A 24,806-nucleotide genomic window follows, 5' to 3' on the forward strand; every position below is an offset into this window, starting at 1 on the left:
CCACTCTCCCTGGATCCCTGAAGCATTTCAAGCAACTCATTGCTCTTTTCCATTTCAAGCAACTCAATTCCAGAGAATGGAAACTTGGGCATAGTCTTATTACCAATTAAAAAGGGATTCTCACTACTTTGCTCTAAGAAGCTATTAGTCCATATCCATGTCAGTTACTCAAAATTACATTGGCTTTTTAAATGCCAGATTATACTGCACACTCTTAATATAGTTTACTATCTCCTATCACCTGTAGACTTTCAAAATCATGAATCAAATTGACTTTTGATGATGATCTCTTTGTATGATATTCACAACCAAGAAAAAAATATAATATGCCACCCAAAAAGCTTTTTCAAAATAGTCTGATGTTCTTGCAGATTAATGTAATTTTTATTAAATATGGATTGTCACAATTATTTTATACTCTTCACAGTCCTTATCAAAAGTTTAGGTGAATTCAGATTGCACCACTTCCACTGAATAAGTTGGGCAAATTTCCATGACTCAGAAAAGCATACTAGAGTTGTAGTTCTTTGCAGTTCCAGCACCACCTCCAAACCAAAGGGCAGTGTTTGGGAAAATGCCAACCATATTTAGCAGCAAGAGTTAGCAGTCTAGCATAGCAGATGGGCGTGGCAATGGGTAGAGTGTACAAAGGATTTAAAGAAGGCTTTCTTTACTACCTCTTCATCAGAAGCATTAACTGGATTCATCCCAATTCTTGTTTTGTAAAAAGTTAACACAGGGAATGTTTTCTTTACATTCTCTCACTTTACACTGATCTGGGAATTTTGTGAGGAAACACCCTAGTGCTGAGAACCTTCTCTCTCACATGCACGTGCTGTCTCTCTCCCTCTCTCTCTCTCTCTCTGACTCTGACACACACACACACACACACACACACACACACACACACACGCTCACACACACAGAAAAGACAACCATTCCTCAGTTCATATATAAGTAAAAAAGCAATGGGGAATCCAGGCTTTGGAGTATAGGGATAGAGCTGTAGACAAGTTAGTGGTATATACAGTCTTGAGTAAGGTAGACAACATTTATTTAGAGGGTTAATGAGGATTAAATGAAATAACTTATCTAAAGATCCTAGTGTAGTTCTATAATCTACCTTTAAAATATATTTGCTTCCTTCTCCACCCTGGTTTGAATTATGAAGAGTCCTGATCAGAGTATACTTTTTCATTGAAAGCAGAAATATCTGGCTTCCTAAATGGAAATGTCACTGAAAATTATAAATGTCATTTGTTGCTGGGGGAAGGGAGAGCCAAGGGGTTAAAAAATTTCTTTAGTTCCAAATGGGTTTTGTCTTTATGCATTTCTCAAAACTGTAGCCGTGGTACTATCTCTTTAGTTCTCAAAACAAAAGAACCTATTTGCAGAGTTCTCAAGGGTGGCCCTGACTGGCACTTTCAAACACCGGGTTTGAACTCCTCTAGGCGGTCCAGTGAGGCTGGATACAACAATAGATTCTGAGAGTGAGCCTGAATGGTACAAAAAAAGCGGGGGTAGGGGGAGTCTGCTGTCCACTGAAAACAGAAAGCAGAGCCAAAGAAAGTGAAGAACGTGAAGGCAGAAAAAGAAATTTCAGGATGTGCTAAAATTTTTAGCAACTGAAAAGAGTTACAAAGAACTGGAATCTAGGCAACAGCGGGCAGGTCAGACAGGCATAATTATTTATCATATAGTTTCCACAGATAGCAATAGTCAAGTCCACTATTCTACCTACATGTTTTTTCCAAAACCATAGATTCTGACCTCAGATAGTTTTAGAAAGCCACCAAGTACTACTAATACACACGATGAACTCCACACAATAAAGCAAGGTGCCAAGATTTATGCGTCTTTATGTAGAGATTACAATCCATTTCTGATTCAAATTCTTCCAAAGTATTAATGCTATTTAAATAATGAAATCATGCTAAAAGGGATATACTACTGGTTTAAGGAAAATTTGTCAGAGAAAGAAATGGAAGTGGAAAAGTAATAAGTAATGAGTGGCTTGGGGGCTGATCAATCCAAAAGAGAATGGTTAAAGGGTCTATGAGAGCTAAAATGTCTGGAAGTGTCTACATCCCAAACATTGGAACCAAGAGCTCTTTCCTCTGATTAATTCAACTTTCTTATCCCTAGCTCAGAAATCAGGGCTTATCAGCGAGCTCTCAATAGCAAGCCAATAAGATTAGAAAAATAGTACTGATGAGAAATGCAGAGTGTAGATCTCATTTAAATTTAATTGAGATCATAATTGGTTAAATCATTTCTGAGGATAATTCACTTTAGGCCATTTAAAAATTTTAGACTATTCAAAAAAAAAGAAATGCAGTGTCCTCTATGTCAAAGAAAATGATGTTCCTGTTTGATTTCTTATCTATATACAATGATCACTGTAGCCACTAGACCCCTAAGGAAATTATTCATTCTAGATAGCCAAGCTTTCTGGATTTGTACTTCCAGTAGTGCATCTAATAGCCACATGTAATTGTTTAAATCTCAGTTTAATTAAATTTAAAAATTCAGTTCCTCACTTGCAGTAGCCACATTTCAGTACTCAAGAGCCATATGTGTTGGACAATGAAGATACAGGAAATTTCATCATCACAAAAAGTTTTATTGGATGGCTCTGGGTTAGACACCAAGAGACCAAAAAATTCAAATGTCAGACCAAAAAATTCAAACAATTCTAATGATAGTTTTTCTACAATGTAATTAATATTCATATCCACAGAGAATACAGATTAGGACTTAACACTTTATTTTTGACATGGACAGTGGTTCTCAAAGGTTAGTTGTACAGAAGAATCATCTGGAGTGTTTGCTAAAAGCAGACAACTCAAAGAACGATTCAGTAGACCTGGGATGGGTATCCAGGAATCTGCATTTTAAACATATATACTAGGCAATGCTGACACAAGTAGTCACTAAACACAATTTTCAACGATCAATTTACAAATTCTGATTCATTTTCTTGTATGGATTATATGTGTACCAGGCAAGTCCTTGTCTCTCTACAAAACTGCAAAAATATTCCACAAAGGCAAAAGAAGGAGTTTTCAAGGCATAGTAGATCTGAGCAAAGGTGAATACGAAGAAAAAAAATCAAGAATATAGTCACATTAGACACAGAAAAAATCTTCTGAACAGAATATTCCATAATATCTATGGGGCAGAAGCTATCTAGGCATTCAGCTTCGGGAACTCTGAAGCTCTGGGAACAGCTTTGAATATTGAGCTGGCAGGAGAGGAGAAAAACTTTGGTGGTGCAGTTTCTGAAGACCTAAATACTGCATGTAAGTGTTAAGTATATACAAGGCAAAAGGCTAGGTGCTAAGAGACTACTAAAATAAGTTTTTTTAACTTCAAACAGTTCAGTCTAGTGGGGGAAAACAGACCACAAATAAGTATTATAATATAGGAGCAGGTATCATTTGAGCTGAACTTTAAATGTTGAGCTGCTCTAGGATCATCAGGGATGTGGAAGAATGGCAATTAAAATCTAGAGAACAGCATGAGGAAAAAAAAGCTCAGGAGCTTGAAAATTTGGGGTGTACCTCATGACCTAGAAGTGATCTAGAGTGGTTAGTGAACAGGGTTTAAGGAAAGTTGTGAAGTGACAGATGCACTCTGGGTGCCAGGGACCAGACCACGAATGGTCCTAAATGCCTGTTTGGAAAAAACAGAAACAAAAACAAAAAAAACACCACCACCAAATCCTTTAGATGTTTGAGGAGAAAAGGTCATATGATAAGATCTGCATTTAGGAAGAACACTCTAACAGCTAGGCATAAAATGCAGTGAGAGAAGATGCAGGGAAGATGTCCTATGATTTGGTCATTTGGAAGAAAAACTACACCTCTGGTTGGCAATGCTTGTTCTTGCAAAAAGCTGGGAATCGAGAGAGAAGCAACAGAATATGAGACTTTGTTTTAGCTGAAAATTTGAAGAAAGAACATTTCTAGTGGCAGTATTTAGAAGATTCTGGAGATGCAATGATCCACCATGACTCTGGCAATAGAATACCAGCAATGAGGGTCAGAAAAAAGAAAGATTTCCCACAGTCTAGTGAGCAGACAGCTCTACACTTTCTATGTCTTCCAAAGGCATGGACAATGGGATATGTGAACATGGGTGTCACATGAGTGGCAAACAGCTTCTTCAGTGAGGTGCCCTTAAAGATATACAACATACTGCATAGTAGCTAGGGGGCATAGGTTCTGGAGACAGACTTCCTGTGTTCAAATCCTGATTCTGATACTTAGTAATTGTGTGGCCTGGTAGACAGATTACCTAAACTCTGTGTCTCGCTCTTCCTACCCGTAAAATTGGAAATATACTACCTACCTCATAGGAGTGCTGTGAAAGTTGATGAGTTTATATACATACAAGGCATTTGTAACATGGTCTGATCCATAGTAGGCACTCAATAAATGTTAGCTATTATTATGTGTATATGTGGGGGACACGCTTACTTGTTCTATGTTCAACATCCCTTGAAGGCATTAGTGCTATATCTAAGCAATGGTAATCAGTATGGTTCAGCATACCAAAGGGCATCTGCAGTATACTGTCCTGCATGGACAGCGTGCCTTAATTATTATACATAATGAGTATCTTAATTTTTTTTTTGGAAAGGGACAGATATGAGTAAGTTTTTAAATTTATAGATATTCTTAGTGATCCCCTTACGTAAGCTAGTGTAAGCTGGCTCCAGCATACCACTGGCTGATGCATATAGCCCTCATACCCCCATCCATAAGACCTGGCTTCACGCCCCTACAACATTCTCAGACATGTACTGAAGGGAAAAATCCATCAGACAACCATCTTCAGCTCCTTAACAGCCCGAACCTACAAATCTACTCCCTCTCTAATTTCTCTTGGCCTCAAAGAGCACAGGGAAAAAATGATTATTTTGCAGATGAAAGACTTTTTCTTTCTCCAACCAGAAAATGTCAACATTTTTAAAAAGTCCTAATAAGTTCCTTTTCATTTATATTTAGAGTGCTTGTTCCCAGAAAGAGGAATGGGGTGGAGGGGTGTTGGCCAGAGCTTTCAACTGCATAGGAAATTTGCCACCTGAAACCAAATTGGAGCTTCCAATCACCTGCCTAGTTTTCCATTTCCCTGCCCTCTAACCCTGACCCATTCCCCCAAGTTCCCTCCAGTATTTTTTTTAAGTGTCAAATTCCATTTAAGTTTAAAGAATGATAAAGAGGGCTTTATATCATCCTTTTTTCCTTTTGGCTAGAAAGGATTAATATAAGAATAGCTTTAAGTTAAGATATGTTAAAGTGTAAAGATACCATCTTAGATAAGGATAAATTCTAATTACATGGCGTCTGAGACAATATATCCATTGCCATCTTTCCAAAAGTCTCATAAATAGGTCATAACAATATTGGCCCAATCTCTGGTTCAGGTTCTTGGCAACGTTCTCAAATATTCTTTGTCAAATACTAAAGAAGAGTTGTCTATGGTGTGAGCATCCAGTCATTTCCCCAGTATATGGCATAGTCTCTATTAAATTCAGAGCTAAGAATGACTGCTTCAAGAATGTTTCCTGAAGACGTTTTTAAAATTGTTTTTACCAGAGAACGACTATGAGATACTCAAGTATGTGGGTTCAGCAAATGAAGTGATAACACAGTTTTAAACAGTATTCCCTTCTTCAGTGGGACAGAAAATATGTTTTTCCCCTTTAAACTAATGAAATTAAAATTAAAAAACTATTTGGAAATTTGGAAAGATGAGAAATCTGGTCTATTTTATTTAGATAGGTAGATAGATAAAATACACAGAAACAAAAGTGTGAAATGGAGTTAGCTGTATATTTTTTCTGTTGATCTGGATAAAATATGCAAATTTTAAAACATATAGCACCTCACATTCATGGCCAGTATATTTTAAAATACACATATTTTTATGAAAACTGTATATGTTTATTGAACAGAATATTAAAGACAAACTAGCTTGCTTTAGAAGGAAAATATTCCACATTAACCTTTTTGATTGGATATTTTAATCCTCTCCCCAATTTTACAAGGTTCTACTTTCATTGATATTGATGTATAAATTAATCAAAACACTAATGTTTTTTGGCACGCCTGGGTTGCTCAGTTGGTTGAGCTCTGACTTTGGCTCAGGTCATGATCTCATGGTTCATGAGTTTGAGCCCTACATCGGGCTTGCTGCTGTCAGCACAGAGCCTGCTTCAGATCCTCTGTCCCCTTCTGTCCCCCTCTCTCTGCCTCCTCTCTCTCTCCCTCTCTCTCTCTCAAAAATAAAAAACATTAAAAAACAAAAATCACTAATTTTTTCATGCATCTGCAAAATTAATCTGGAAAGCACCCACGTATTAAAATAAAATTGTTAACATGGTTTGGGGAAAAAAATCTCTAGAGTGCTCTCAAATAAGACATTGTTTTTTGTTTGTTTCTTTGTTTGTTTTTAGTAAATGAGTACATTTGGTTTTCTTGACTAGTAGCTTAAGTCAAATTTACCCTGGATCCATCATCTGAGAGGCAGAAAAAGCAGATTCTTGAATCACATCATCTAACCTATGAGTTCAGCCTCTGCCACTTGTTAGAGGTAAGACCTCAGGCCAGTTACTTATCGTTGAAGCCTCAGTTTCCCTACCTCTGAAATGGATATCATAATGCCACTGCCCTCACACCAGGCTGTTATGAGGATAAACTGATCCAGTATATGTGAAATTACTGTGTAAATATTTTACACCACATCCAGGATCAGTCAATAACCAACAACTATTTTTTAATAGAGTAAAACCATGAGGGAATTAAACATGTATTCATTATTAGCATGCAAATAAAATTCAGTCATAAAAGGCATCTAGTTGGGTTTGACATCATTCATTAGGTCACCCTGGAATTGAGAGATGGCAAGGAGATAATATCATTCTCTTTTTAACATAAACACTTTTATTAGCATGGAGAAGTTCTTCCCAGATATAGTAATCCAGTAGCATAGCAAAGTCCAACGTTTTTCACTGCCAGAAATTTAAACCAGTAATACAGGTCCATGAGAAACTTGTATTTATTGAACCAAGCAATATTTTCCATGAAATGTATCTATTTGCTTTTGTAGTAGAGAAAACAAGATAGTCTGTGTTTTTAATCCAAAGAGAAAAACCACACGAACTTCTCACATTAAAAATGTACAGAAACGGCTCTTCTGGAGTCAAGCATGCATCAGGGTAGAGAAAACATCCAACAAGCACAACTCTCCAACACTTAGTGAAACAAACCAACCGCTACCCAAAGAAGAAACTGAAGCTATAAATTCAAATAAACAGGCTGCAGGGAGACTACACAAACCTGCTGTTGCTTTAATTGCAGACAATTCAATTCAGCAGCTGTTGGTCCAGGCACTAAGGTTCACTGTATGCTCTTCAGCGTAACCTTGAAATACTGTCACTCACTCACTTCTCCACATCATCTGCATGCTGTCCAATTAATGAGGAGCGAAATCAACTGTCAAACCACGCATCAAAACAGAACATGATCTTTTAGCTCTTAAGCAAAGGAGCACAATATTTTAAGGACAATAAAGCATGAATGGGGGTGAGAATCCTTGACAATAAATGATATTTAAACTTCTCAAAACACATAGTTGTAGGAACTAAGCTTCTGTTCTGTTCAGCAGGAAACTGAAACTTTCTTAAGGTTTTTTCATTTGGAAGGATCCTTTCTGTCTAACTGCTGTGTAAGAAGCCTTTAAAACAAACATTCGCCAATACCTTATCAGTCTTCAAGTTCTTTATTATGGACCAATATGTTTCTGAAAGCTTAAGAGAATACTTAAGGAACACTTTTGGTCCAATGATATTTTACAATACAAAATGATTTGGTGCTGGCATTTTTAGCCTTGTTGTTTCCAGCACTTTTTTTTCTACCAAGAGACCAAACAACAATATATAATATTCATCAATCTGAGTTAAATAATGAAATAAAAATAAGTTTACCAAAACAAATGTGTTCTGGAATGCTTCCTGTTTGAAGTTTCCCTTCTCTTAACTATACCCCAAATCTAGACAACCAATTAACAAACCCAAGAGTTAATACACTCAAGAGAAACACAACATACTAAGTGTTTAAAAATTGCCTTTTGCTTCCAAAGCACTGTGTCTTCTGTGCAAACACTCTAGTCTATATCGCATACTACCAGTTGCAGACAGGAGACTTGAGAAATTCAACACAAAAATATAGCAGAGAAGCATGCACAATTAAGGGATCAGGACTAACAATTTAACAGAAAACCCAGATTTTACATAGCAATCTGCTATAAACATTATAGCAAGGGGAAGGCATGTTTCATGCAGCTATTTTGCTTAGCTCATTAGAACCTTATTTGTCCTTCAGTACAGTTGAATTGGAGGCAAAATAAGAGAGGAGTGCACTTTAAACAAAAGGGAAATTTCAGATAAAATAAAACATACCATACCTGTATATTGTACCAGGAACATCGTGACACTCTTCAGGGAACTGTTTCACGTTGTATCCTACCGTGAGTTATTCTCCCCTTACACTCTTCTCTCCACAAAAAGAAAAGCCAAAGCACCCCAAACCCCACTACACACTACCCCTAACCCACACCCCCAATGAGGAAAAAAAAACCTAGTTACAATTCAGCTTAGATCCGATGCTTCTGTTTAGCTCAGCTCCAGCCGAGCAACTGAGCTCTAGCAACGGAGCATAGGGAGGTAGATTCTGATGCCAGTAGCACTTCCATCCACTTCACTTACACAAAAGCAGGCAGTGGAAAATCCAGGAGCCTTGAAGACAAGGGCTGGAACTGGCTTTTATGAATTGCTATTACTGCATGTGTCACCATCCATCTCCAATGACGGACACTTATAGGCTGAATTGAGAGTGGAGGGGGTGGGGAGGAGGAGGTTGGAGAGCAGGTGGAGAAGCAATTAGCAGTATGTTCATCGGAGAATTCGTTCGGGATTTCATACATCAGTGCCTAAAGAAACAGCATGCAGTTGACAAATCAGAACTTTACGATTTGCATGCCTTAGAAGAAATCTTAGCTCACAGCTCCAAACGATATACTGCTTCCCCACACTTACAGAGCATGAAAAGTCACCCCCTCTGCTTTCTCTTTCCTCTAGCTACTCTTGTTCCCGAGAAATCAACATTCAAAATGAATATTTGCTAATTTCCCCTAAAGAATTGTACTTAAAAGCCTGGAAGCAAAGGAAGTATGAGGAAATTAAATTATATTGAACATGACATCTTTTAACAAAAAGGCAGGAAGCTAATTATTTTAAGCCAACTTTTCATCCCTAACCCCATTCCCCAGGTGCAGCTTTCACACCTATAATCACTAGATCACACAACTTTTGGACATATATTAAACACTGGAAAACAATCTATGTATACCTAAAAATAGTTAAAGTCAAGATGAAAAGCTAAGAGCTATATGCACAACTCTCTCCATAGACAGCCTTAATAAGGCACTTTGCCTGTAAACGCTTCAGTTTTATTCATCTCCTAAACTGAAGCACATATTTTAGACCAACTTCAAGATTAATGATGAGTAGAAACAAAAAGGAGATAGTCACTTAGGAAGGAAACATGACACAACTGAAGGAATATTGCGGCTGGGTATCAGGAAACCTAGGTTCAGGTTTCAGTTCTACAACTTTCTAGCTGTGTTACCTTGGACAAGTCAGTTAACTCCTCTGAGTTTAAGTTCCCTTATTTATAAGTTTGACATAACTTATATCTAAGTACCTATCCTGACTACTTAACAGGATTGCTATGAAGAGCTAATGAGATAATAGATATGAAAACCCTTTTGTAAATCATAGAGGGTTATAAAATTGTATGGGATTATTATTATTATTATTATTATTATTATTATTATTATTATTATACTCTGAAACAAATCTTGCCTAAATGGCTGAAGTCAGGCGCCTCTATCACATAAGTAAAAAGAAAGACCCTATATAATTTCATGAAAATAATTCTCAATTCTTCCAATTTTAAAGTTGGAAGGAAATATTGTTTGCTCTTAAAATGCCACAGAAGGGAAATTGTCTTAAAAGAAAAAAATTTAAATCTGATACATAATACATCAAAAGTTTATTAAAGAAACTGAAGCCTCTAATTTCTTCTTTCCTTTCTGGAAAGTCAATTCAGTTGTTTTTGTATGGTCTAATATTATGTGCCATCTAGAATGCAAGCTACAGGACAATGAGCATCACCTTCTGTTAAATCTTTCTTTTAACTTGGTATATCCTCATTGCCCAGGGTGTGTGGAAGGATTCAGGTTGATTAGCTAAATCTAAATCCACAAGGTAAAAATCCAAAGTCATGTTTTATGAGGCTCCAAGCTGCCTTGATACTATATATACAGTGACCAGCTGGTTTAAGCTGGGACACAATTTTAGCACATGAAGTCCTGGGGTGGCCACACCTGGGGCACTAAATGATCCAGGCAATGTTTGGGGACCTTTGGTTCAGCCAAATCCCACATGTCCTGATTTCCATCTGTATGGTGGTTACCCAAGTGTGTGTCTGTCCACATGGGCTGAATCTGAAGCAGCCAAAAAATAAAAAAAAGTGGGCGCTATAGCAGAAATATCAGATGTCAGCTCCCCTTGGCCCCCTCTAATACCATCTGTGTTCGCAAACAAGTGTTGAGCCCACTTCCTGTGAGAAGAAAGAAAACTTTCTAATTGCCCCTTTGAATGTCATTGCCAATATTGAAAATGCCAGTAAAATATGTATCGAAAATCTATGTTAAATCAAGGGGGGAAATGGATAATATAATTCACAAAGAGTTGGGTGACTGGTAGCTAAAAGGGAGGAAGCATTAAAAGGGGAACAGGAGGGGAGGGTTGCGGGGGAGGCGAGAGGAAGCAGGAAGAGAAAGGAGGTAAGAAGAGCAAATGAAGCTAAAGTGAGAAGTTTTTTGTTTTTTTGTTTTTAAGCAGAAAAATACTAGCTGGACTCACCCAAAACCTCACCTCTTAGAAAATTCTTGCTTTTTGAGGTATTGAGAATAGCCTTTTTACCACCACAGCTGCTATCCTAGCCTTCTAAATGCGTGAGTAAATAGTCAACCGCTTGAAAAAGCACTGACAGCCCTAGCACCAAAACTCACTTTCATTTGGCATGTGGAAAGTCAGGCAGGCGGGGTACAGTTCTCGAAAGGCCTCCTCACTGCAAACTTCCCCCCCCGACACACACACAGCCTTGACTGTGGTATGGCTGGCCACTAACAAAGGTGTCGCCCCATTTCAGGTTTAGCAAAGGAGACTTGCCTGAGATTTTTAAAACCACATTGGTAAGAAAGGAACAAAGGTTGTATTTCAGAATCAGGAGCTCTGTCTTTGGGCATTGCAACTGAACTCCTCCACATATATATATATATATAAGCTTGAAATTCATATTCCACAAGTTCCTCAGAAGGGCCACTCAAAGTAAAGGGAAAAATACAGGGAAGATAATTTTTTGTTAGCTTCCTTCCCACAGTCCAAAGATGAGGATCGCATCAAGAACATGACTGAGAGCATACATCAAAAGGTAATGAAGTAGGAGGCAGCAGTTTCAACCCAGATTAGCAAGAATGGAATTGAAAGCATCAGAGCATCCTGATAAAAACAAACACATAAACATATACACCAAGAACCGCTGCAATGTTTCCATTATCCTGATTTCAAGCTCCAGAACGTAAGCACTAATGGTTCCCTAATCCACCCAAGCTCCTTCTCAGCAGCCGTCACCAAGCCTCACTGTCCTTTTCAAATGAATTCCCATTGCTAACCACCTTAGTTAGATTCTAAGTATTTTTGTCAAAACAAATGCCCCTGTGGAAGATTGCAAAGAACCAAGAATGTGAATCAAACCATGAACCTAAAACAGGGAGAAACAACACTAAGTTGCTAAACCCCAAACAAAAGAAGTGCTAACAGTTTGAAAACAACAACTAGTGAGTTGACTTCAAGCAGAAAAAAAAAAGCTCTCAACTTTTCGGAATCGATCAAACTTGTACCAAACCCTTAGAGTCCAATCAGTTCACATTCCTGCAAAGCACACACATCAAGACTTGGTTTCACCTGCCTAAGAACCCACAAAGGAACCATAAAATTAACACTGGATAAGAAGTTGGGAGAACTGGGTTCTCCTGATTTTTCTACTGTTTGACCTTGGTCAAGTCACTTATACTCATTCAATCTCAGCTTGCTTGCTTTGGAACAGCTGGGCTGTGATTATCAATATCCCAGGTCTAATGGTCTATGACAATTGTGACATTTACTCTCGTGACAAAATAGAAAACATTTGTCACAATCTGGCCCTAATTTCTAGGAATCATGGAGGTGGGCCTCTGCAACTCTCCTAATGGTTTCTGTTTCTAGCTTATTTTGAAACATGCTCACATAGGAGTTAGGCAACTGTGCTTGCTTAGCCTTGGGAATAGTCAGCCTAATATTCCTCTTCAGAATATTTCTCTTCAAAAAGCATTCCAGGAGCAGTTTGTTTTCTTCAAAGGACAGCTACAGGTGAGTGGTCTGACCCCAACAGGGAAAAAGGAAGGAAAGAAAGTCATCTAGAATATGCTGAGCACCTATTGTATGCCAGACGTGGCATGATACTTTACATTATGTTTTTAAATTAGCTCTCACAACATAGTTATGTGCTCAATATTACTGTCTTGCATTTTATACGTAAGGAAACTGAGGTTTACTGATGTTAAGTGACTTGCTTACTCTCACTCAACTGGTAAGTGATAAAACTGGGATCTGAACTCAAGCAATCTGAATCCATTACTATACTAACACTCTAATGATTAAATTCTGAATGACTGAATTCCTTCTTAATTCAGTGATTCAACTGGGCTTGCTCAGTGAATAAATTACCTGCTGAGTCAATACAGCAAAAAGAAAAAAATCCTTGCCTTTATACTGACTTCACAATTTTAAAAAATTTCATCAGACATGCGGTTAAGACCACTGGGCTCTGGAGTAAGAAAAACCTCAGTTGCTAGAATTCTGGCTTATAAGTCTCAAGTTTTCTCATCTGACAAATGGGAAAAGAAGTAGTGTACCTGCCTGGCTGAGTGGTTGTAAAGCATTAATGATGTGATAGCAGCTAGCACAGTGTTTGACATAAAATTGTTCAATAAACGTATATTAGAGCTATCCTCAGACTCATAAGCAACAGAGAAAGAAAGGAAAGGTTATAAAGAAAAAGAAAAACAGGATTCATTGAACTCAAGTGCTCCTTGGCCTGTAGAACAGATTTAGTGTGAATCAAGTTTTCAGTGGCCCACCCATACCCTCTAAGCTGCATCTTGTAGATTAGCATATTCATGAGGCTCCATGAATATACTAATTGGCAGTGCCTAAGTAGTAGTAAGAAGACTTGTCATGTGGTCTGCTGAGCAGCAATTGTCTCCAGTTCCCTAGAACCTATCCTTCTAAATAGAGGGTTGGAAAGTAGCAGATAGAAGTACTGCTGGAAGTACCAAGTGGGCTAAGGCCCTTTTCTTCCCCTAATTCTTCAAGCCCTAGCTTCTCTCTCTCCCATTCCCTTGTGGTCCACTTCTCATATACTCCCGTCCGCCCTTGGTTTATTCTAGTTTTACTGTGATTCTTTTCATGGCTCTAGCTCTGTCTCTGTTCATGAGCAACCAGTGGTATTTATGGAATGTGTGTCTGGCACTGCACTAGGTAAAGTAGAGGGACATCTAAAAGTTAATTGAAGAGACATGTGTTCCATGGCCAAATAGATCTAAGATACACAGGTAGACTTGAGTTTTGGCAATACAGTAAATGCAGCTAAAACAAGATGATTCGGTTGATTTCAGAGCACAAAATAGTTTGTTCATCCAGTCAATGACATACATACTGAAGAATTTAGAAAAAAATGTACAGTTGTTTGCAACTTTACTTGAAATGCATAATAAGTTGTATAAATGGAGAGATGGGTGATAAAGGAAATAGAACAAAGTGTTAATTACAGAATCTAAATGGTGTGCATAGGGGGTATTTACTGTACAATTCTTTCACATTTTCTGTATATTTAAATTTTTTCATCATAAAAGGTTGAGGATAAAGGAGAGGGGTAAAGGGTATAGCTTTTTCAACTTCAAATATTTCAGAACAAAATATCATATTTATATAAAGAAGCATAAATGAAATCAGGAAAAATGTTAAAAAATTGGTGAATCTGAGTGGATGGCAGATGACAGTCCTATATGATTTGTGAAATTTTTCTATAGTTAAAATGATTTTAAAATAGAAAGTTAAAAGATAGTTTGTTAACACTGGCCCCTTTTACCTAATGTCTCATTTGCCATTTTTTAGTAGAGTGGATATTGGGTCAATAATAGTAGAGAAATTGGAAAGAATGAAGGTGGGGGGCAATAATCAACCGACAGATCTACCTTGGGTGCCTACTATATGCAAGACGCACTATGCTAGGCATTCTGGGGGATTCAGAGACAAAAAACATAGTCCCTGTCCTGAGACTCACAGTGCAGGTGAGGGAATGCCAAAGCAGCATCTGAAAGGGTAGCTGGCTAGAGCAGAGAAATTCTGTTAAGAGAAGTATGAAGACTGGAAAGGTAGACTGGGGCCAGACTACGGAAAGTAGTGAAGGCCACGCTAAGGAGTTTGGACTTCATCCTATGGATAATGGGAAACCATTTACAGTATCTGAGTCAGGGAAAGAACATGTTCTAAAACACATTGGCTACATAGTAATAATCTGTTTGAGCACAGGTACCTTCAACACATATTTGTTTTCTATTCATATACTTCTGACCCTTCTATTTCCCATATCTGGATGTGGCCTTTAGGGATTTTCAACATTCTGGATGCTACCCATTTTTTTTTTTTAACAGCCACTTTGTCATCTTTTCAGCCTCTGTTCCTTTCCCTCCCCAGCTCCCGAGGGGAACTGCCCAGCTCTCAGCTTAGCCCTGCTGACTCAGTAAGCAATAAATAAGCCTCATATAGTTTTTTAAACTAAGTTCCTAAGCTTTGAATCTCTGCTTTCCTTCATGGTAATTAAGCCCCAATCACTACTGAGATCATTGATTTGAGTTGGAAAAATGAATATTCAGCTAAGCAACATGTGAAGGAGTACAGGAAGGTATGTCATATGTGTAGAAGGAAACTGTTGTTCAAAGTGATTTTTGGATACTGAAAGAAAACCTAATGGAGACAGTATTGCTGAATAGCAGCAAGTGATTAGGGTAAGACCTCTCAAAGACTGCCAAACTATAAGGTGGACTTTGTCTCTAGTTTTTTTCCCCCTATAAAGCCCATCTTCCAATCCAATCATGCGATTCCCACATTTAAAACTCTGAGCTGGCTCCCCCCTGCCTATAAAGGCCAAGCTCCTTAGCAGGCAGACTTCCCTCACCAACTGGACACAGACCTGTCTCCAGATTCTTGTCCTGTCCCCCTCACCCAACTCCCAGTGGTTCACACACAGTATCTTACCTTTTCCTAAAGTATCCATTCTCACACATGTGACTGCTTCACATGTGTCGGTGGTCCCTTTGCTTGGAACCCTTGCCCACCACATCTTTTTTCACCTCGTTTCTAGGCAATGCCCACTCATCCTTGGTGATTCAGAACAGGTAGACTCTGGTCTGTGACTTCTCCACCTCCAGCAATAATTCTTCCCTCCATCATGTTTCCAGGGTATTTCTTATCTAGAGTAATATACTATTCCCACTGTAATATAATTATTGATTTAGGTGTCTATCTCCCCCCACTTAACTGTGAGTTCCTTAAGGGTAGGCAGGGACTACTTCTAGTTCATCACTGTACTCCTAGCACTTACCATAGGGTTTGGTCCTGTGTATGTGCTCAAATGTCTATTGAATAAATGAGCTTGAATATCAAGTGCTCCTTGAATTCAAACTCAGCATCTCTTGAAAGGTAAAAATTAGAATATTGTGTGACCAAAGTAATCCCAGTGAAGTATGTCTGAGAACTTGACTGCAGAAGTGGTAGGAGGACAGGTTATGGGGTCTTCCTGTGGGACCTTTCTACCCCAGGAAGCTCTTACTGGCAGCTGTTGCTGGCTAAAAAGAAGGGCAGCTGGAGCGGACAGGAAGGGCCCTTAGTGGGGATTTCCCCATCGTTACCTTTCATAATTCAGCACTGAAGGAAAATTGTTTATATAACATTCTCCACACAGTGTTTTGATTCTTCTGAATTACAGCCAAACTTTCATTTGTGCTCTGCCTACAGATACATTTGGACCAGACTTGTTAATGGATAGTCACTGAAAGTTCCCCAGTTCACATTCTCACCTGTCATTATTATGCCAAGGAACAATATTTTGTGGGTAAGGAACCACTGAAAAACTGAGAGCCAAAAAGGGGGCCGGGCAGAGCTAATAAAAATGATCTTTTATTTTTCTCCTAGATTGCTAATATATTTCCTAGCACCTCCCATCCTGCACTGGTTTATATTATGTATCAGTAAAGGCAAAAAAAAAAAAAAAAAAAGAAAGAAAATGAAGACTTTGGCAAAACTTGACGCCTGTAGGCACAAGAAAGAGGAAGCAACACTGAGGCTTGGAGTATAAATCTTTAGACATATGATCCACTGCCACTTCTGCAAAGTAAACATTTCAGCTGTTTCTAAACAAATAGCAAAAGCAATTAGCCCCTTCTGTAGACTAAACTGAGGTGTATGCGGAATTAAAAAAAACTTAGTCTGTTTTGATCTTCAAAAATGTCAAACTGGTAAACATTTCGCTTTTTTGTTGTACATATAAATCTATGAGCCAAGCCTAGCTTGAGGAAGATTTAAGAGACATAAAATTTGTCTGAGGTGTCTGCCAAATCTCTGCAGCAGAGAGAAACCCTGGAGAAGCTGACATAGTCATAACTCTCAAAACATCACTAGCAGGCTTGTGCAGGGCTAGACGTACAGAAAGTCACTGTTCCTTCTCTCAAACTGTTTGTAAACAGAGAAGTAGATCATTTGCTTATCAGCTATCTGGTAGCTTATTTTTGTCCATATGTCCCACAGAGGAAAGAGAAAAAAAAAAAGAGTAAGTCCCTACTGGTACATATCCCAACTTTCAGCCGCATAGATTTTCACTTATATGACAAGCCTGCTTGTTAAAATCTTCTCTTTCATTTCCTCTTGCACACTTATTCTTGTATGTACACGAGATCAATCTCTGTCTCTGTCTCTCTGTCTGGAAGGCATTACAAGAAGGTATTTATATGTATCCAGGGCAGTGTCTAACAGAGTGCTTTGCACCTAATAAGCCCACAATAATTCGGCAAATGAATTGAAACTCTATCTGTAATTTCTATGTTCAACTTATTTGTTCATGGAACAAGAGAAGTATAGATTCTTTTTCTTGAAGTATTTAACAGTGACAATTCCTTACAAAGTAAAGTCATTTTATTCAAATGATCTGTGTTTAGGACTTCTGTCCTTTAAAAGCATCCATTTTTGCACAATGGGAATTATTTGTAAGGCAAATGAAGGAAAGTCCACGCTGCAGGATCCTGAATGACAATATGAACACTAATATATTTTGTAGAGAAAATCAGATATCCCATATTCACCTGATTGTATGTCGTTATGGTAATCCACCACATATGTCCTAAATCACTTAACAATGCAGGAATATAGTGCATGCATGGGCTGCATTCTGTAAATAGGATTAACAGTTGGATTCAACCAAGGTCTTCCCTGGGGAGAGATTGCTGGAAAATACATCTACATGACATTTAAAAAAATAAATTAACCAATGACATTGGCTCCCATGAGACACATTGTTTCTTGTACATTCAATTCTATCACAGTTTTCTGTAGCTCTCTACTGACATCCCCATCCCTAAAGACATAGAATTTCAAAACAGAAAGAAAAACAGAGCAATCGGAGCTCTTCTGTCTGTCCTGCATGAAGTGTTATGTACACAAAGAAAAGAGCTCTGTACATTAGCACAATGTGAACTGTGACATGGTGAGATCATGTCAGTCTGGACTGTTCTTGTTATGCCGTGGTCACATATAACTTGCCCAAGGGAATGAACAAAGTCTGTGTGCATGCTAAGATTGGCAGGGGCTGCAGAAAAACGAATACAGCTGTGTTATACAGCAGGGGGGATTTAATTTTTCCTTTGAAAAATGTTATTTATCATGATGATTTTTCTTCCCACTTTTATGTATTTAACTAATTTTCCTCATCTGTAAAATAGGGATAACTACTGTATGTATTTAATATTTTTACTATGAGAATGAAATGAAATCCTGGCACAGAATAGTTAACCCATACAATATGCATCAACATCTGGCTAGCATTAAGTAAACACCTATTATACGCCAGGTACTGGCCTAAGACACCAAGAAAAAGTAAACCATAGGAGGAAAAAGTGACACTGGAGAGAAAAGCAGGGAGCTGATTTTCAAAAGTTTTATAAGCTAGTCTAAGAAGTTTGGATTTTATCTTGAGGACAATGGGCAGAGCTGGATAGCTTCAGATTTGTGATTTAGAAAAACCATTCTGTCAGCACTGGTGGAGAATGGATTGGAAGGAAAGCAGGCTGGAGACAGTAGTAATCCAGTCTAGAAGGGGTGTGTTGGGGGGGGGGCTGTGGGTGTGTTGCAGGGTGTGCTGGGGAGCGGTGTACCCCAAACTAAGGCAATAATAATAGAACACATGCGGAAAACATGTTTTTAAGTAACAAATATACTATTACAGATGACAAAAAATATGCAAAAGGTTAAAAATAGGACTCATGTTATCTTACCACTTATAGCAAACCGCTGTTGAATTTTTTTCTGTGTTTAACATTATAGAATAATGATTTCCTATGTATGCACACATAGGGTATGTGTGTGTGTGTGTGCCCATGTACATGTGTATGCGTTTAAACTGGGATTTGTCAGCTTTATAACGTGAATTTTCTCTTAATATGTCATAAACAACTTTCAACATCATTAAATATTTTTTAGTAACATCCACTTACATGGCTACTTAGTATAGTAATCTATGTTACAGATACACGATAATTGATTTAATCAAAATCTCTGGTATTACGGACATTTAAAATGCTATTTTCTTTCTTTACCCTGGGATAGACATCCTGAGAAATAAAATTTTGGAAACACCACATTTATTTCCTTAGCATAGAGCCTTAGAAGTTGAAGTGGTAGGTTGAAAGCTATGTCCAATTTTAATATTTTGAATCCACATTGATAATTTCTCTCCAGAAGGGCTGTATCAAATTACAGTCCCACTAGCAGTATCTGTAAGTAGGAGACCCATTTGAGAGTGATTTCAAGGATGGAGTCAACTGGATTGTAGGTGGAAATGAGGGACGGATCCTTGGCAGAGTATTGGGACGGCAGCAATGTGAACTGTGTCAAGAGGAGCAAAACAATGAGCAGGCCTACGGAACAGGTGGCTGGGTGGATAAATGATGAGAAAGAAAAAGGTAAGGTGACCATAGGAGACTCGGGGTGGGGGGGGGAGTTTAAATGAAAAGAAAAGAAGCCTCTAGAGAAGTTCTGCATTCAGGTGACTTTAATTTACTGCTTTATTTAGCCAAAGTAGCTATTGTAGCAAACAGCTAATCTTTTTGTAACATTCGGCATTTTGGTACCAAAGTTCTGAGTTATATTCATGTTTATGCATGTTTTTCATCCAATAACCATTTGTTAGGTGTCTACCACATGCCAAGTGCTGTTCTGGATGCTATGGGTGTGGATATGAATGAGACCTGGCCACTGCCCTCAAGGAGCTCATAGTCTTGGGGAGAGACAGACACATCCACAGACTGATACACTAGTGTGGTACAGCCTAGGACAGAGGTAACTGCAGGGTTCTATGTAAGCCATGAGCCTAACACTGTTTTGTGTATGCTTGTATATGTTTGTGTGTGGTGGGGGAGGGCGGGGAGAGCTGCAGGAAAGGCTTCAAAGAGGTGTGGATATTTGAGCTGAGTCTTGAAGGAGGAGTTCCTCAGATGAGTAAGGGTCACAGATCATACTCATATTCCTTACCAGTGCTTTGGAAGTTTGTGCCACTGGTGTTAAAAACACTCAGTAAGGCAGTGAGGATGCTTGTGTGTAATCCAAACCCATTTGTGAAAACAGCCTCCACTGTTACCTTAATGCATATATGTACATGGCCCGATTTGAGCAATAATATGCTCATTTTAGAATTAAAGGATAACAGGCAAGTGACATATAGACTTTTAAAAAATAACTCTGATGACATTGATAGAATAATAATATTGCTGTCAGCCAAGTCCTACTAATTCTACTTCCTAAATGGCTCTCATATCTGTTGCCTCTTCTCATATGTGGCTACCTTGGGTCCTCATCATCTCTAGCTTCCTAACTGGTCATGGCCCACTCCAGTACATTCTAAAGTAAAAACCTCATCATGGTGCTCGTCTTCTAAAATATATTAATGTTTTTTATTGTCTACTATCAGTACTTCCCAAATTTGAGTCATTTGAGTATTATCATAGTCACACATCATGGGTACTACTGTTTACTTAACATTTGTCTTTAAATCAACTTTAAACTTGTTCACTTTATATTTTTCCTAAGCCGTTTCCTATGCAACCTTACATTTAAAGACGTAGTTCAGCTTTACCTTTTATGAGACACATTAGAATATATAATTACTGAAATTTAAAATATTTGTGGGAGTACAACATAACCACCAGTGGTAGATGCTCTACAGTTTGAAAAACAATAGCCTATGGAAGCACATCCAAATTTTTTAGCATTGCATTCAAGGAACTTCACAAATCAGACCCAATCTATCTTTCCAGACTCTTTTACCATTATACCTTCATTTCCCCAAACAATCTATACCCTAGTCATGCTGAATTCCAAAATATTGAAGGGACATGGTTTGCTTTTATACAGCCCAATGTCTTTCACAGACTTGTCTCTCTAATCTGGAATGCCTCCCCTCTACTGTTCTCTGCCTGGTGAACTCATTATCCTTCAAGACCTGTCATGTCACCTCCTCACAGAAGGCTTCTCCCTGATTCTCTCTTACAGTTAGTCACTGCTTCCTTTATTCTTCTGATAGCACTTTGTACTTCTTAGTGTTATATTACACGCTACATTATCTCAGAATTATGGGCATATATCTCCCCAGCTACACCCAGGAAAAGCTCTCATACTCTGTTGCATCCTGAATAATCCCTGTGTGCAAAGGTCATGGAGGAGACCTAGTGATCTAGGAAGTCACTTGAAATAAAAGCTATAATAAAATAAAACCTAAAGGACTATCTAGGCCCAAATAGCCTACATGGAAGGCACGTTTTTTAAAGAGAATCACCTGATTCAGAAATAGCCATATAGTTTTGGCAGACACAATTAGCTACGGCTGCAATAACAGTGAAGCTAATTCAGTTTTGGCAGCCACTTTACAGCATACACATACTGACATAGAGACTAAAAGTGAATCATTTGGGTTTCTGCCAGGATGATCAATTACACCTGACAATAATCTTTCCTTACCACAAACAGAAAGTCAAGAAGAAAATTGAACAGTGGGACTAACAAACCATGGAGAGAGCATGGGCTCTGGAGCCAGAAATCTATATACCAAAATCCCAACTCAGCTCCTTACAATCTATGTGACTTTGGGTAGGTTAAACAACCTTCTTTGAGTTTTAGTTTTCTCTTCTAGAAAAATGGGGAAAATAGTACCTACTTCATAAGACTCTTAAGATAATGCAACAAAGTGCTTATGATAGCACCTGGAACATTATATGGGCTCAATAAATAGGAGTCATTGTTACCCAATGAAATGACTACAATTCAGATAATACGATGCATAAGGAGAGCAAATACATTTCTTAATAAATTTGTCACCAGGCTTTAAAATGACAACTATAGAAGTGTAGCTAAGAATAGCCACAAACAGAACGGTCTATAAGGTAAAGTTCTTCTTGGATTTAAATTAAACTCACACCTGGAACATACCACCACACTTCTTTGTGTTCTCCAAGAAATGATCTCAAATCAGGTTCCCCTAGGATGAAAAAAACAAAAATCACCCAATCTTAATTTTTTGTGTTTAGTTTTATTTGATACAGAATAATATCCAAATTATGTGGATGCTTTAAAGTGTCCTGTTATTATGACCCCAATCTCTTTCATGACACCTTTTTGTTGCAGTCAGGCAAACCCACCCTTCATAAAAATGCTCCCTCTTCTATATACCCTTCTCAGATTCCAACGCCAGTTCCAGAAAGCACATTCTCCCTCCTCTTTGCCCATTTCAAATCCCATTTACTCCTTCGGAGCCAAAATTAAAATTCAAGTCCTCCAGAAAGCATACCCGGATTGGTCTGGAAGATGACAATTTCAAAACTACAGCATTTCCAGGGTTAGGCTTGACCTTCCTTACGTATATCAACCCCCAAGCCCATCAGTATTAGAAACTTTTTGCACGCGTTTGTAATAATAAAATAATTAATACAGTCTGTTTCGCACAGTCTACTTTATTCCACAGTGTGTGTGCCCCCTAAATCTTTTTCAACCTTAGTGCTGTTATGAGTCGTGTTAGAAACCTCGATAGCGCTTGGTTTTTAAAATCGGTCTAACTTGCCTTTGACTCTCACCAGAACACTGCACTGAACTTTAAGGAGAAACCCTTCCCACTCCAAAGATCTGGTCAGGGCAGGGGCGGGTGGTTGGAAGGGCCAATAAAGAGATGGCGACGATCTTTATATCACCAGCAAGGAAGCAAAAAGTGAAATTTGGACAAAAAGTCACGCCCTGAGCGTGCGAGTAATTCCCACACCCCAGAAAAAATTGGGGAGTGTGTACGTTAGAAAGGGTGTGTGCCCAAATCTGAAATGTAAATTGAGGGAAGCGAGGAAAGAGATCATCCAACTCCTCCAAGTAGTAAGGGGAGTCCAGACGCCGCCTAGGGAAGACCCTGGTCAAGAACCCTAACTTCAGATCTCGGAGGAGGCACAGGGCGGGAGCGAGGATACACAATGGCGTTTTGGGGGATTAAAGACTGCAGACTAGGTGGAGAAATAGAGAGCGCGCGCTCCCGAGGTTCCAAGCTCCAGGAAACGGGCGCGGAGGGCTCAGCAGCCCACCCCCGACTCCCAGGCCCGACACCCCCTCCCCGGCAGAGGCGGAGCTGGGCGGAGTCAGGCGCCGAAGACAACGGCCCGGAAGCACCCTCCTCCCTAGGCCCCTCGGTCCCACACTCCCCAACCACAGCCGCTCGGGCTTTCTGCCTCTCTGACCTCCAGCTCCCCGGCTACCGAAGGGGCTACTCCTTATACTGCCGCGGAAAATCGGGCCGGCGTGACAGCTTCTGAGAGCGTAGTGCCCTCGCCGCGCCCCACACCACGCAACTGTCTTCTGAACTCCCCGCCTCTCGCTAGCCGGCTTGGGCCCGGCACTCGGGCCCAGGGCTGGACTCTCACCCACATCGCGGCCGCTGCAGCATTTCTTATTGGTTACTGGTCACCAGGGCAGCAGAAGGCCCAAGCCCTTGTCCTCCTGGGAAATGTAGTTTCAGGTCGCTGGAGGCTGTCTTCCTGGGGTATCCAATATTGGCATTGGCGGAGAGACTCAGGTGAAGGCAGGGGATTGTGGGAGATGAAGTCGAGGCACTTTCGGTATACCCACAGTTTCTTCATCCAGTCCGATCGTCCCCTGAGTTCAGATGGAGGAGGGTATTCTGGGTGTTGTAGTTTGCAGTGTACTGTCCTACAGAATCTACCTTCTTGGGGTATGGGGTTGTGCTTGTGGGGCTAGATGAAGGTTCTAGATTTATTTTACCTTTTGGTTAAGCTCTTCGCGTTTGGGGGGGGCACTTTATATCATGATTTAAAATTCTCATTGACTTTTGATTGAATGACTTTTTAAAAATATTATGTTCCGATAAGCTTACAATTGTAACTGGTCCTTTAAAACTGTCAGAGTATGTTCTATGTGAACCATCTGCATTAAAATGATTTCAGAGGCTCTGGAGAAAATGTATATTATGTTTCCAGTTGGGTATCACATTTTTCCCTTTGAATTGTAACTGGTCCTTTAAAACTGTTAAAGTGTATTCTCTGTGAACCATCTGCATTAGAATCACTTCGAAGGTCCTAGAGAAAATGTATACTGTGTTTCTAATTGAGTATCATATTTTTCCTTTTGAAGTAGGGCATAATAGGCATATAAATGTGATCAAAGCCAGCCCAGAAGAATCCCATTTAACCCATAATGAAGCCACATTGTTGCCATGAAGAACTGTGGCCACATCACTGATGTCATGCAACAATTTAGAACAGATACAGAATACAACTTGAATAAGAAATAAATGTATATTTCTTTAAGAAACTATTGTTTAGTAAAGATGTGTTAATAAGCCGGATAAATAAATAGATGGAGACCACTAGCACTTTCAAGTGATTTAAAGGTTGAGGAAAATGGTGGCTTATTAAGGCTAATTTTACTCCTAATTTTTGACTTTTTTTTTTCCTTTCCAGAGGTGAATCCTTAATAGCCGAAAGGATCATTACAGTTGGGTTACTACAATTTTACTCATTAGAACAACCTTTTCACTCACAAGTGGAATGAATGCAAAGAAAGAGGAATTGCATTTTGCTAAGGTAATTAATTGCCTAAAATTTTAAAAGAGAAGTGAAGGAATAAATGGACTTAATAGATTGAATAATTTATACTCAGCAAACTGCTTTGTTCAAGGCTCCAGACTAGGCACTGTTGCTACAGAATTGGAAAACAGCCCTAGCTCATAAGTAGTTCACAATCTAGGACAGGAGAGAGA

General features: G+C 38.9%; 1 protein-coding gene across 11 annotated transcripts in view; it reads right to left on the reverse strand.

Moving 5' to 3' along the window:
- The window catches only part of ENOX2 (ecto-NOX disulfide-thiol exchanger 2), a 258,800-nt gene extending 235,327 nt beyond the window's left edge, over window positions 1–23,473 (reverse strand). For 2 of the 11 annotated variants that reach the window (XM_045471598.1, XM_045471596.1), the window contains exons 1-2: window positions 23,269–23,473; window positions 21,975–22,034 (exon numbers count right to left, since the gene is read on the reverse strand). Coding sequence is in view for 3 of the 11 variants with exons in the window: in XM_045471587.1 (XP_045327543.1) it covers window positions 8,473–8,494 (22 nt within the window). In the remaining 8 variants the exon portion in view is untranslated. Of the gene's footprint in view, window positions 1–7,346; window positions 7,659–8,472; window positions 8,581–21,972; window positions 22,035–23,268 lie in introns of those variants that run through there. The other 9 variants (XM_045471585.1, XM_045471584.1, XM_045471594.1 and 6 more) reach the window with 8 other exon arrangements.
- Between the last annotated feature and the right edge of the window lie 1,333 nt (window positions 23,474–24,806).

The sequence above is a fragment of the Leopardus geoffroyi genome, chromosome X, assembly GCF_018350155.1.
Source record: "Leopardus geoffroyi isolate Oge1 chromosome X, O.geoffroyi_Oge1_pat1.0, whole genome shotgun sequence".
Taxonomy (NCBI): Eukaryota; Metazoa; Chordata; class Mammalia; order Carnivora; family Felidae; genus Leopardus; species Leopardus geoffroyi.